We start from the raw sequence: 12465 nt of genomic DNA on the forward strand, positions 1-12465 counted from the left end.
CCCCCCCCTTTTTTTTTTTTTTGCACAGAAGGATTTGCTCCTATTTCCTTATGTAACAAAGGGGACACTTGGGGGCAGCCAGAGAAGTTATTGGTAAAGGTGAGAGTAAAGCACTCTTATCTTAACAACTCTAAGCTGCTTGAAATAAGCTGCTTAAGGATTTCCTGTTGTTGCAAGGCATTTTCTAAGAAGCAAGGCTATTTTTATTTATCTGGCTTTTATGTAGTAGATGGTTTTAATCTCCTGGATTGAAACGATGCCAGAATATAATCCAGAAAACTTACTCGAAACTGCTAGAAAATATCATAAATATATTACAGTGATTTAGAAGCCTTAAATTGTTATACTGAAAACATCTTGTTTTGCTGCATGTTCTCAAGTGTGTTCAGCTATCTGTCATCTCAGCTGACTAAAATTGTAGTTCTTTTTCGCTTCTGAGCAGCAATCTTGCTGGGAAGGTTTGTTTCCCTGATGTCAGTTCCATTCTCTTGCAGGCCAAGTGTGTGTGGAAACACCCACCTGGTGATGAGATATATCGCAAAGGTTCAATATCCGTGTTTGAAGTGGATGGCAAGAAAAACAAGGTAAAAAGTGGTGACCTAAGAAAGTGGGGTGGTTGTACATTGACAGGTTTCAGAAGGAATTTGTTTTGTGTCCGTCTCACCTTGTAAAGAAGATAGACCTCTTCTGTTGGCCAAAATACGTACTTTCTGCTTCATTAACTACAATGGTCTGATCTTTAATTTTAGGCCTTTATCTGATAAGTTCAGGAGTCACTGGCCCACACATGAACTCTGTTTTTCTGCTTCCAGATCTATTGCCAAAACCTGTGCCTGTTGGCCAAGCTTTTCCTGGACCACAAAACATTATATTATGATGTGGAGCCCTTCCTGTTCTATGTCATGACAGAAGCGGACAACACTGGCTGTCACCTGATTGGGTATTTTTCCAAGGTCAGCAGGATCTGGAGATTAAGAAGCTAATGGTCGGAGCAGGGTGATTGATGTTGGCACTGGGAACGCAAATCACTGACAGGAAAAGGTCATAATCTGGATAATGATGACAGCCCTTCCCTTTTTTAAAAAAGGAAAATCCATATCAAAGATTGTTTAATGAAAATGTGCCATTCTTTATTAAAAGCTTCTGGTTTATTCATTTCTGGACTTGAGGGTTGGAGATGCCTATTAATTACTGGCCAGAGCCCTGCCTACTAACCCACAAGCCCACAACTTGTAGTCAAGCCAACTCTCCTGGCTTTGCCCTCTTCTATGTTATTAGCTCGAAACCAGGAGTATATTCCTTTTGCCATATTTTTTGGAAAAAAGACTGGGTTCTTCCCATGATAATGCCACAGTGCCTTTAAAGACTCAAAGCCAGAATGTGTTTATGACTTTTTAAGATGACAAATTTATTAAAAACATAATTCCCATACCGTACAATTCACTCATTTAAAGTGTACAGTGATCTTTAGTGTAGTCGCAGAGTTGTGCAATTTTCATTACCTCAGTAAGGAAGCCCGTACCCATAAGCATCACTCCCCATTTCCACTCAATGCCTTCCAGCCCTTCTGTCTCTGTCTAGACATTTTGCATAAATGGAATCCTACAATATATGATTGGATTGTTTTTGGCCTCCTTCCAGAATGGGGACTTACTGTTTGGGATTCTACTTTCACCAGTAGCAACCAGCCCCCTTTTGAGAAATTGCTTTTGAAGGGAGCTGCCCTAGCCTGACTCTGCAGTCTAATCCGTTTGGCCCTGCTCTGTGACTATAAAGAGCCAAGAGTCAGCCCCCTTAAGAGAGACTGGAGATCTCCGAGTTGGGGAAACCCTGGGGTTAATGACTTTGGCCATCATAAAGAGTGCCTAACAGCTGTGAGCCGGACAGCCACTCCCAGGACTGGTTAGCCAGATACTTTGCAAGCAGCCTTATTTTGTATCTGTGGGACTGCTGACACCTTTAGTTTTAAACCCGTATGACCTGCTCATCTGTTTGTTCTTGATTTTAGGAGAAGAATTCATTCCTCAACTACAATGTATCCTGTATCCTTACTATGCCTCAGTACATGAGGCAGGGCTATGGCAAGATGCTCATTGATTTCAGTAAGTGAAACTGCTAAGTTCCGTATGGCAGGGAACATGTGAATATTGTCGTCTTGTCCCGTGGTCCCTACAATTCCTGGCTTGTAGCCTTTGTATACTGATACTAAGTGAATGAGTAAGTCGGCAGAACCTGAATATCATCAGTTGGCCTGGTACACATTGAATACAGGACCCTGAGCTTGGTAGGAGATTAGAGGAGAATAAAGTGAGGTTGTTAGGATGATCCCAGCTTGGGATTTATGAACAGCACATGTATGCATAAGGCATCAAATCTGTTCGTGGGTGTTAGGGATTTCAGTTTTGTAAGGGCTTTTCTAGAGGCAGACTATATACCTGATAGAGGCTTTGGGGCTCATTAATTGTGGCTTCTGTATTTGGGAATTTGCCTAGTACTGAGAACTGTATTTGTAACCTCAAAATCAATACTCTTGGCAGAGTATTGGCAGCAGTACTTTTGCTGCCATTTGTGGATATGTGTGTAGCAGCAAAAAAGTCACCACACATTTCCATCTGAGGTCAAGCAGGTGCCTTGTTTCAGCTCTCTCAGTGTAATCAAGTGTTCTTTCAAGGGTCTATTAGTGTCATATTTTTCATGTTTTTGTTGCTGATTTTAAATGGCACCTAATACACTTCATTCGGGATAGGTTATTGTGCTGTAAGTTCAAAGTTACTGTATCAACAATATATATTAAATGAAGTATTGTTAAACAGAAATACATAAAAAGGTTACATACTGATTGGTTGACGAAAATGTGACCAGAGGCTTGCAGGAACCTAATTCTATTTTCCTAGGAGCGATGATTCAGTATTTTATAATTTAGTGTTCGCAGTGACTTTTTAGAACATAAGTACAGTGAATAACGAGAATCAACTGTATCTCATTGCGTTCACTGTCATTCCACGTGCTTTAGTCAAAATTAGAATTATAGGGGGGGAGATTACGTATCATTAATGGGTAACACCTATTACTAGCATGATTTTTATGGAAATTTTCAAACTTACACAAAAGTAGAATAATCTATCTTCTATCTGTATAAAAGCTTAAGCGACCAATCGACCTGTTGCTATGATGTGCACTGACCACCAGGGAGCAGATGCTCAATGCAGGAGCTGCCCCCTGGTGGTCAGTGTGCTCCCACAGAGGGAGTGCCAGGCTCACAGCTGGGAGCCGCTGCAGCAGAAAGCACTGCTGGCTACCAAGCAGCAGCAGTGGCAGGCACAGCGGGCCGGGATAAGCAGGTGCCACGTGGCGCCTGCCCCGGTTTGGGCTTCTCCCCGGCCTCCTGCTACTTCGGGCACTGCAACATCCCCAAGGGGTCCCGGATTGCGAGAGGGTGCAAGCCAGGCCGAGGGACCCCACGGTGCACGAATCTTGGTTTACTTATATTCCCACACTCAGTTATTTTAATATTGCTAAAAGATAAGATCTCTTACATATAAGAACACCGAAAAAAGTTCTTAATATAAATTACAGTATTCAAAATACCCTTATATTGTGATTTTTGTTCTTACTGTTACTCAGATCCAGATAGATTTGATATATTGGAATTGATAGATGTGGCTTGTAAAACATTTTTAATCTGAGCCCTAACCGATTTGGCTCAGTGGATAGAGCGTCAGCCTGCGGACTCAAGGGTCCCAGGTTCGATTCCGGTCAAGGGCATGTACCTTGGTTGCGGGCACATACCAAGTAGGGAGTGTGCAGGAGGCAGCTGATCGGTGTTTCTCTCTCATCGATGTTTCTGACTCTCTATCCCTCTCCCTTCTTCTCTGTAAAAATTCAATAAAATATATTTTTAAAAAAAAAACATTTTAAATCTGAAAGTTCCAACTCCATCTCTTTTTCTTTGCTATTTAGTTGTTGCAGAAAGCAGGTTCATTTTCCAGTATTTCCCAGACTGAATTTTGCTGACTGTATCCTATAGTGTTAATGGTAAATGTTTAGATAGAGGCTTCTTGAGATTCGGGTCTCCCCCGCCCCCCGCTCCCCAACTACTTCATAGGTGGTACTGAGAAAATCTGTTTTTTTAAAGCAACTTTACTGAGGTGTTATTTACATGCCATACATTCATCCATTTTAAATGTAAAATTCAGTGATTTTTTTTTACTACATTTAGAGTTGTGCGATAGTCTTCACAATCCAGGTTGAGATTTTCATCTTCCCCTCCAAAAAAATCTCATATTTATTAGCAATGATTGATTTCCCATTTCCCCATCTCACCAGTTTTAGCATCTACTAATCTACTTTTTTAAAATTCTCACCCAAGGATATGTTTTTGTTTTGGGGTTTTTTGTTTTTTTTAATGTGATTTAGAGAAAGGGGGGCGGGGGGCGAAAAACATCAATTGGTTGCCTCCTATACATGCCCCAACCAGGGGTCAAACCTGCAACCTAGGTATGTGACCTGACTGGGAATCGAACCTGCAGTCTTTGCTATATGGGATGACGCTCCAACCAACTGAGCTGCCAGCCAGGGCTAACCTTTTTTAAAATACTTTAAATTTTTTCCCATTACGGTTGACGTAGTAGTTTCAGGTGTACAGCATAGTTATTAGACATTTATATAATTATGAAATGATTATCTCAGAAGTCTAGTACCCATGTGACACCGTACATAGTTATTACAGTGTTATGGACTAATCTACTTTTTGTCTCCATGAATTTTCCCATTCTAGACATTTCATATAAATGGGAGCATATAGTCTGCTCTTGTCTGTGTGGCTTCTTTCATGTAGTATAAGTTTTCAAGGTTCATCCATGTTGTAGCATGTATTAATACTTTGTTGCAAAGACTTTTTATAGCATTGAAAGAGCATGAATGACTGATGAGAAACTTCCTTTCTTAGCTCTTCATCTTTAGAGGTTTCTCACTGAAAATCTTTTTAAGGTAATTGGATTACATTAAGGGACGGCAATCTCAGGACTACTAGATCTTCAGAAAAATTCATCAGGGCTTTTACCAGTTTATTGAAGGACATGGTAGGCATATATATATAAACCTCCAAGTGAAAGATGCACAGGGCAAGGTATGAGGAAAGAGTGTAGTAGCGCTTTCATGCCCTCTTCAGGTATAGTTCCAATAATCTATTAAAGTTCAAAACGTGAAAAATAAAAGCTATGTAATGAAATGGCTTCCCATCCCAATTCTTATGTATCCTGTTCCCAACTCACACCTACAGATAACCATTGCTATTAAAGTTTCTATTAGTCTTTCAGAATTTTCAGTGTCTATTATAGTAAATGCAAATACACATTCTTCCCCTTTTGCTTATACAAAGGCAGCATACTCTACAACAGCTATATAGTATTCCACTGAATGAATGAAGTTGACTGAACTCTAATCGGTACTGCGGAGTACTTCCATACAACTTCTTCCATATTGGCACACTGTTCTTTTCTCTTAGGATGGGATATGGTGTTGCTCAAAAAAAGCCTGTGTGTTTGTTCCCTGGCAGGTTATTTGCTTTCCAAAGTGGAAGAAAAAGTTGGCTCCCCAGAACGTCCCCTCTCAGATCTGGGGCTCATAAGCTATCGCAGTTACTGGAAAGAAGTGCTTCTTCGTTACCTGCATAATTTCCAAGGCAAAGAGATTTCTATCAAAGGTTGGTTTTTGACTCTGGAATGGTTGTTACCCAAGATGTTAACTCCACTGAATATTTTAACTTTTCCACTTGGCCCTATTCATGCTTTGTAACCTGCAAAGATAATGCCCCATTCTGTGTTTTGTCTGGACCTAACAGGAGGCCACTGAATATGGGTCTTTGAACTTGATTTCTGTAGGGGCCAAGAATGGTTTCTTGCTGTAATGTCTATTTTTGTAGTTATTTGGACTGGTCAAATGAATGCTTCATAAACTTTTTCTGAGCAGGTTGGGTTGAGTATCAAATGCTCCAACCATCTGGAGGTCATTTGCATATCCTGTAAGGGGGAGGGGTTTAGGAGGGGACTTGATCAGGGAGTCTGCATTTTGGCCAGGTTCTTAGTAGATCTTCTGTTTCAGAAATTAGCCAGGAGACAGCTGTGAATCCTGTGGACATTGTCAGCACTCTGCAAGCCCTTCAGATGCTCAAGTATTGGAAAGGAAAACACCTAGTTTTAAAGAGACAGGTAAGTTTTTATCAGCTGCTTGCTCATTAATGAATGTCCCTGGAAGCCTAAACAGCAAAGTGGGGCCTTACTCACCCTAAGGGAAGGTAACCTTCCCTTCTTAAAGGAGTTTGACTATGTGCACCTTTTTATATGGACTCATTTCTTTAGCGTGCAGTGATGCCTCCATCGGCTAATCCTACCTTATCCTATCAGAAGCTTTTGGTAGCTCCTGTCTTATTTGGATGGCACTGGTTAAGCAGCTGTATGTTGTACAACACTTCTATCGTTCAATAATTTTCTTAGATTGGAGAAAATTACTCATCTGTAGAGTGGAATGAATAAACTCCAGGGCTTGTGAAAGTGGTTTTAAATTCCTTCCAGAAAGCCATCTCAAATCCATTTTCAATTTTAAAAAAATATATTTTTATTGATTTCAGAGAGCATTCAATAATTTTCTTAGATTGGAGAAAATTACTCATTTGTAGAGGGGAATGAATAAACTCTAGGGCTGGTGAAAGTGGTTTTAAATTATTTCAGAAAGCCATCTCAAATCCATTTAAAAATTTTTAAAAAAAATATTTTTATTGATTTCAGAGAGGAAGTGAGAGGGAGAGAAAGATAGAAACATCAATAATGAGAGAGAATCATTGATTGGCTGCCTACTGCCGCCTCCTCCATTGAGGATCGAGCCTGCAACTCGGCATGTGCCCTGATGGGAAATGGAACTGTGACCTCCTGGTTCATAGGTTGATGCTTATTCACTGAGCCTTATAGGCTGGGCCATTTAAAATATTTTTAGTTGACTCATATTTATCATTAGGGAAAATGAATAATGATTTTCAGCTATTACTAAGGCTGTAGTAGGAAGAATGGATTTGCTGGTAAAGCATTTTGTAAGTTAAAGATAATTTTTTTACACCTTAGTATATTATTAAACCTTGGGTGATTCCTTCTTTGCTAACAATCATGTTGGAATTCATATATAATGCCATTTTAGTTTAATGTGTGTAATTTTTCCCATTTTTCTCCTTTAGGACCTGATTGATGAGTGGATAGCCAAAGAGGCCAAGCGATCCAATTCCAATAAAACCATGGATCCCAGCTGTTTAAAATGGACCCCTCCCAAGGGCACTTAAAGTGACCTGTTACCTGAGCCAGCGAACCCCAGCAGTAGGAATCCGTACCCTAGGGATCTGTCTGTCATTTCTGTTGCTCTTGTGATTGGCAAGTACAGTATCCTTTGGGAAGGCCATCCCCCTCAGGACTGTCCTGGCTCCGACCTTCATGTACACTGCAGACGCTGGTTCTGAGGAACTGTTGTTTCGGCCTCAGTGAGGTTGCCCGGATGGGATCTATATTAGACTTGAGCGCAGGTCCCTCATAGCACTGACCCAAGGTGTTCTGTTTGGTCCTGTCCCTGTCCAGTCACCGGTTCTCTCCTCATGCTCTCTAGCCCCATGAGGTTGTGTTGTGTCTTCTAAACTTGTAATAGTGCTTCTTGCCGCCTGGTCGCCAGACCTCCAAATATAGTTGCCACTGCCGGGACCTTTCCAATTATTCCTTACATGTGTGTTTTGGACGGGCAGGGAAGAGGTAACACTTCAGCGTGTGTGTGCTGGGAGGGGTCCATTCCTTTTGGGTTTCATCTCACTTTAAATATTTTCCTCCATTTTTATGGAAAGACTTGTTTTGATCAGTGTCAGGCTGACCAGAGCCAAATCCTTTTGAAGCTTCCCCCAGGGATTAGTCTTGAGAACAGCACATCCTCTATGTGAATGAGATGGAGAGAGGGAAGCGGTGGAGATTCTGTGCCGAGTTCACCTGTGGGCAGTGGGCCATGTCTTGGTGGAAGGGAATGAATGCTTTTTGCCTCACCAGAAAGTGCCCAATAGTAAATGTTTTCCTCCCTCCTGACTCCATGCCCCCGTTATGTTTGCAGGTGCCAAAATAATTTCCCGTTTTCCCTTTTATGCGGCATGTTGACTGGTTCATTAACTGCAAAACCATTTCCACCAGTACCAGTCTGATGCAGCACACCTTTACTTCACATAAGTTGCACTGATTTCTGTCTGAACATCCCCGGAGAAGTGGAAACTAATTGAAAGTATCTCCACCCATGACTCAGCAAGGCAGAATGGCCACCCCGCCACGGTTTGCTTCTCTTTCAGCAGTGCCTCACCCTCCCTCTAGGCTCAAGTGCTTATGCTCATCCAAGAACTCCTCCATTTCCTCTCTGGGATTTGCCACCGTCCCCCTCTTCTCTGATCTCCTATCTTTGGTGGTATTTAAGTGAAGGAAGAAATGCTCCCTCTAATTTCTCTCTAGCCCATTATAACCTGCTATTTTGGGGCAGCTTTTGATGTGTGACATGTCACCCTTCCCAACTTGATCGCCTATAACACTGCTGTCTTCTTACGGAGCCCTCACCACAATCCCGACTCTGGTCATTTGTGCCTTTCTCTTGTCATCTCTGTACACTACTTAATATTCACTGTGGGTTGGGGGGAGCTCATTTTAAGCATGTTCAGTGGCAGCTCCCTGCCAGTTTCAGTGTCACTGTTAAAATTTATCCAAAAGCAACTTCACTGGGGGTTTTCTTAAAGGGTAAAGGCCTTTTACTGAAGCTAACCCTTCCCCACATGTGGTAGAATGTGCTGTTCTATATCTACTCAATAAAGCATGTTCTCTGCTTACGTCTGTTTCACCCAGGAGCTCTTATTACGAAATGGTGCAGCTCACCTGCTACTAATAGGAAATGCACTTGGGGTCTGTTTTCGCTAACGGTAAACTATCGAGGGGTGTGGTTTGTGGCTGTGGGATATCTTTTCTCTGTGATGCAGCCGATCTGCAGAGGGTGTGCTTGCTCTGAACTTGTCCAGGTGGTGGAATAAATTCTCTGCCTTACTTTGGTTCCAACTAATAGGTATGTGTAGCAAGGACTAGTCAGTATTAGTCATTTTTTCATTAGCTCATTTTCCTCTGATTTCAAGGGCAAATGAATCAGTAGGAAGTTAGGATAGATGGGCTACAATTAATTGATGTTTGTGGGAAGGTGCGAAGAGGTGTCTCCCTTCTCATCTCCAGCTCATTAGCCAATAGTGAGCTGTATCACCTCTAATCATTGACTCTCTCGGGTTGCATGATTCCTGAAAGTAGCTCTATTTTCCTACAGCGTTTACCCAGTGCAGGGGAAGGGAGGTTGGGCACTTATCTCTATGATGGAAAGGAGGAGGGTGGGGTTTGTATTTGCTGGGGTGGTTTTGCTCACCATGGCCAGTAGTGGTGAGAACCCATCCCTGCGGGCAGCTAAGGGTCCTCCTTTGCAAAATTAAGAGTCCTGTGTGCCACTTAAGAGGGGTGGAGGGTCACACAAAGAGAAGCCTAAATAAAATGACGCTTAACATTTTTCTTAGTGTATGATGTGTGCCCAAATCTCACTGTTCTAGATATTTGCATCAAAGGGAAATTATGCTTTCACATTTTGAGACAATTGAAGTAGGTAATATTGACCATGGGAATAGAATGGTGAGAGGTCAAGGCACTTGAAGCTTTGTGCACAGTCCGGGTCCCCAACCTCTACTGATTGCCACCCCCCTTTCTTTACATAAGGATACAGTACGTTCTCACTTAACATTATCAATAGGTTCTGTGCCTTTAAGTGAAGTGATGTTAACAAAACCAGTTGTACCATAGCTAATTGATCTAAACAGAGTTAAGTTCCTGCCGCATCTCGTCAACTTACAACAAAATGACATTGAACGAAATGGTGTTATTCGAGGACCTACTGTAAAAGGATTTCTCTGGTTTAAATCACAAGTATAAGAACAGTGTTAAACTTTCTTGTCAACTTGTAGGAAAACCGTCTATCCCCTCTGACTCCTTTTTTATCTGCACGAAAGAATCTCAGCTGCTTAGGCTCCTTCGTTAGAAGAGCAAGTCTGGCGTTATTGCTGGATCTGGCTCCTGACCAATCCTCTCCTAGTTAGATTTCCTTGCTTTAGCCACCGGCTCCCATGCTTCTAGTGGCTTCCACTGCAGGAAAAATAATGGAACTGGTGAAAACTCTTGGACAAAGGATGTTAGTTGATTCTATAAGCAGCAGGTGGGGGCCAGAGACCTAACCCAGGAAGTAACAGCTGTGCCCGTTCTGGCTCTGCTGCTGATTTAGGAATAAACTGTCTAGTAAGCCCTCCCTTTACGTGGTTTCCTTCAGTCCTCACACAACATCACTGCAAGGTGGGTATTCTGTCCCTTTTCCACGTGAGAAAATTGCAGCTCAGGTCTTGCTGCTGAGATGCAGGAACAGAATGAGAGCCCTGCTTCTCAGATTCCAAGTTCCATACTTGACAGTGCTGTCTGGTAGCCTCTGTTCCTGGCTTCCCATTTCCCATCAGGGAATAGAGTCATTTAATTTTTAACATGGTGTGCCCTTGATATAGCAAGATGATGCTTTGACTTGTCCTCAGCTTTGGTTTATCCCTTTCGTTCTGGGCAGGCCTAGCTGGGGTTAGGAATGCCCTCAAATGAAGTTCAAGGTCAAGATTGAAACTATATATGAAAAGCCAGTATAGGAAAATAGACTACAGCTTGCTTACAGTACACATTCCTCCTGGAATATGAAACAAGTGAGAAGTGGCTTTTTGGATCTAAGTGACTTTCAGGGTGGTCCTAAACACGCCTGCCTGTCTTTGAAGAGCACGTGAGAAGCCAAATGACATTAAAGAGACTTTGTTTATGAGAGGTGCTAAGATCAAGCACCTCAGCTCAGCAGTGATCCTTGCTTTTGAAAATGTAAGTATTGAGTCTTTTTTAAAGTTCACATAATGAAACTGCACACATTCATGTATAGCTGAAAAATTGAGCCCTTGAAGTCCATTCCTGGACGGGGGTTAGGAAATAAAGTACTCTGGTTTGAGAAAGCAGGGATCCGGCTTCTGCCTGCCTTCACAAACTGAAAGACACAGCTAGTTCTTGGTGTGTGCAGGCTCAGGTAACCCATTCCGTGAGGGAAAATGACAAGTAGGGAGAGGTCTGGCTCGCTGGCTTTGAACATTCGTTTCCTACAGCCTCGCAGGTGCACATATGTACAAAACTGTACCGGGGTTTTGCTTGTTAATGAAAACTAAATGTGATGTGTGCTAGGAATTCTAGAATTTTAGAAACCGTTTTAGCTCTGCATTGGGATCAGGCAATGACAGATGGGTCTCCACTGGTTTTACCTCAGCACCTTTTGATACAGATTTGTGTGACATCCTCTTTCAGACTGCTTCCTAGTGTTGGGGGCAGTATAATTGCCTCCTTCCTTTGTGGCATCTTCAGCGAATACCAATAAATGTTACTAAGGAAGAAACACAGGACTGTCCAGTGATGAAGTGTCCCTGGTGCTGAAATACCTTGCGTCTTGTGCAATACTTTAGGTGCAGGTCATGCCACCACTGCTTCGGGGCTTGGGGGTTTGTTTATTTGTGCCCAAGAGGAGAAAATAACCTGTGCCATTGCACAACTTTGGCTCCATTGCCCTCAGATGATCTGTGTGAGATATAAACACCTTTGTTCTTGACAAACCATGTTCATTCCAAGAAATTCGTCTTAACTGGGTATTTGTTTCTGGGAAGAGCTCACTTTATATTTACTCCGTTCCGATGTTATTAGAAACCTACACTCATCTCACAAAGGAGGTGCAGCACATCACCTCCAGAGATGGCCAGTGTGTCCCGTCTCCTGTGTGGGCTGGACTTCTGACTCATTAAATGTGGCAGAATAGCCCTAGCTGGTTTGGCTCAGTGGATACAACATCAGTCTGTGAACTGAAGGGTCCCAGGTCCCAATCCAGTCAAGGGCACATGTCTGGGTTGCGGGCTCCTGAGGGGGGGTGGGTAGAGGGGGAGGCAGCCAATCAGTGATTCTCATCGTGGATGTTTCTCTCCCTCTCTAAAATCAATAAAAACATTTTTTTTTAAATGTGGCAGAATAATATTCTGGCAGCTTCCACTTTTGCTCTTGGAAACCAGCTGACATATTCCCAAACCGGAAGCTTGAGTTGAACTGAATGCTTTGTGAGGGACTAAATAAGAGAGACCACTTGTAGAACTGAATGCTACAGCACCAAAAATTCAAATGACATCCTCCCAGCTGAACACAGCCTCCCCTGCTGATACCTTATGGTACAGAAACATCCAGCTGAGTCCTGCCAACCTAGAGAATTGTGAGAAACGCTGTTTTAAGCCATTAATGGTCTTCTGATGGTTTGATAACAGCAGTAGGTAAGTCAAAG

At 42.4% G+C, this 12465-nt stretch overlaps 1 protein-coding gene across 5 annotated transcripts in view; it reads left to right on the top strand.

Annotated features, from left to right (window-relative positions):
- The window catches only part of KAT7 (K(lysine) acetyltransferase 7), a 34169-nt gene extending 25285 nt beyond the window's left edge, over positions 1-8884 (top strand). For all 5 annotated transcript variants that reach the window (XM_014541162.1, XM_014541161.1, XM_005868161.2 and 2 more), the window contains 6 exons: positions 495-584; positions 813-953; positions 2009-2102; positions 5558-5704; positions 6103-6209; positions 7226-8884. In XM_014541162.1, the coding sequence (XP_014396648.1) occupies positions 495-584; positions 813-953; positions 2009-2102; positions 5558-5704; positions 6103-6209; positions 7226-7327 (681 nt within the window). In that variant the 3' untranslated portion in view covers positions 7328-8884. The remainder of the gene's footprint in view (positions 1-494; positions 585-812; positions 954-2008; positions 2103-5557; positions 5705-6102; positions 6210-7225) is intronic.
- The last annotated feature ends 3581 nt before the right edge of the window (positions 8885-12465 follow it).

The sequence above is a fragment of the Myotis brandtii genome, unplaced genomic scaffold (assembly GCF_000412655.1).
Source record: "Myotis brandtii unplaced genomic scaffold, ASM41265v1 scaffold265, whole genome shotgun sequence".
NCBI classification, from domain to species: domain Eukaryota; kingdom Metazoa; phylum Chordata; class Mammalia; order Chiroptera; family Vespertilionidae; genus Myotis; species Myotis brandtii.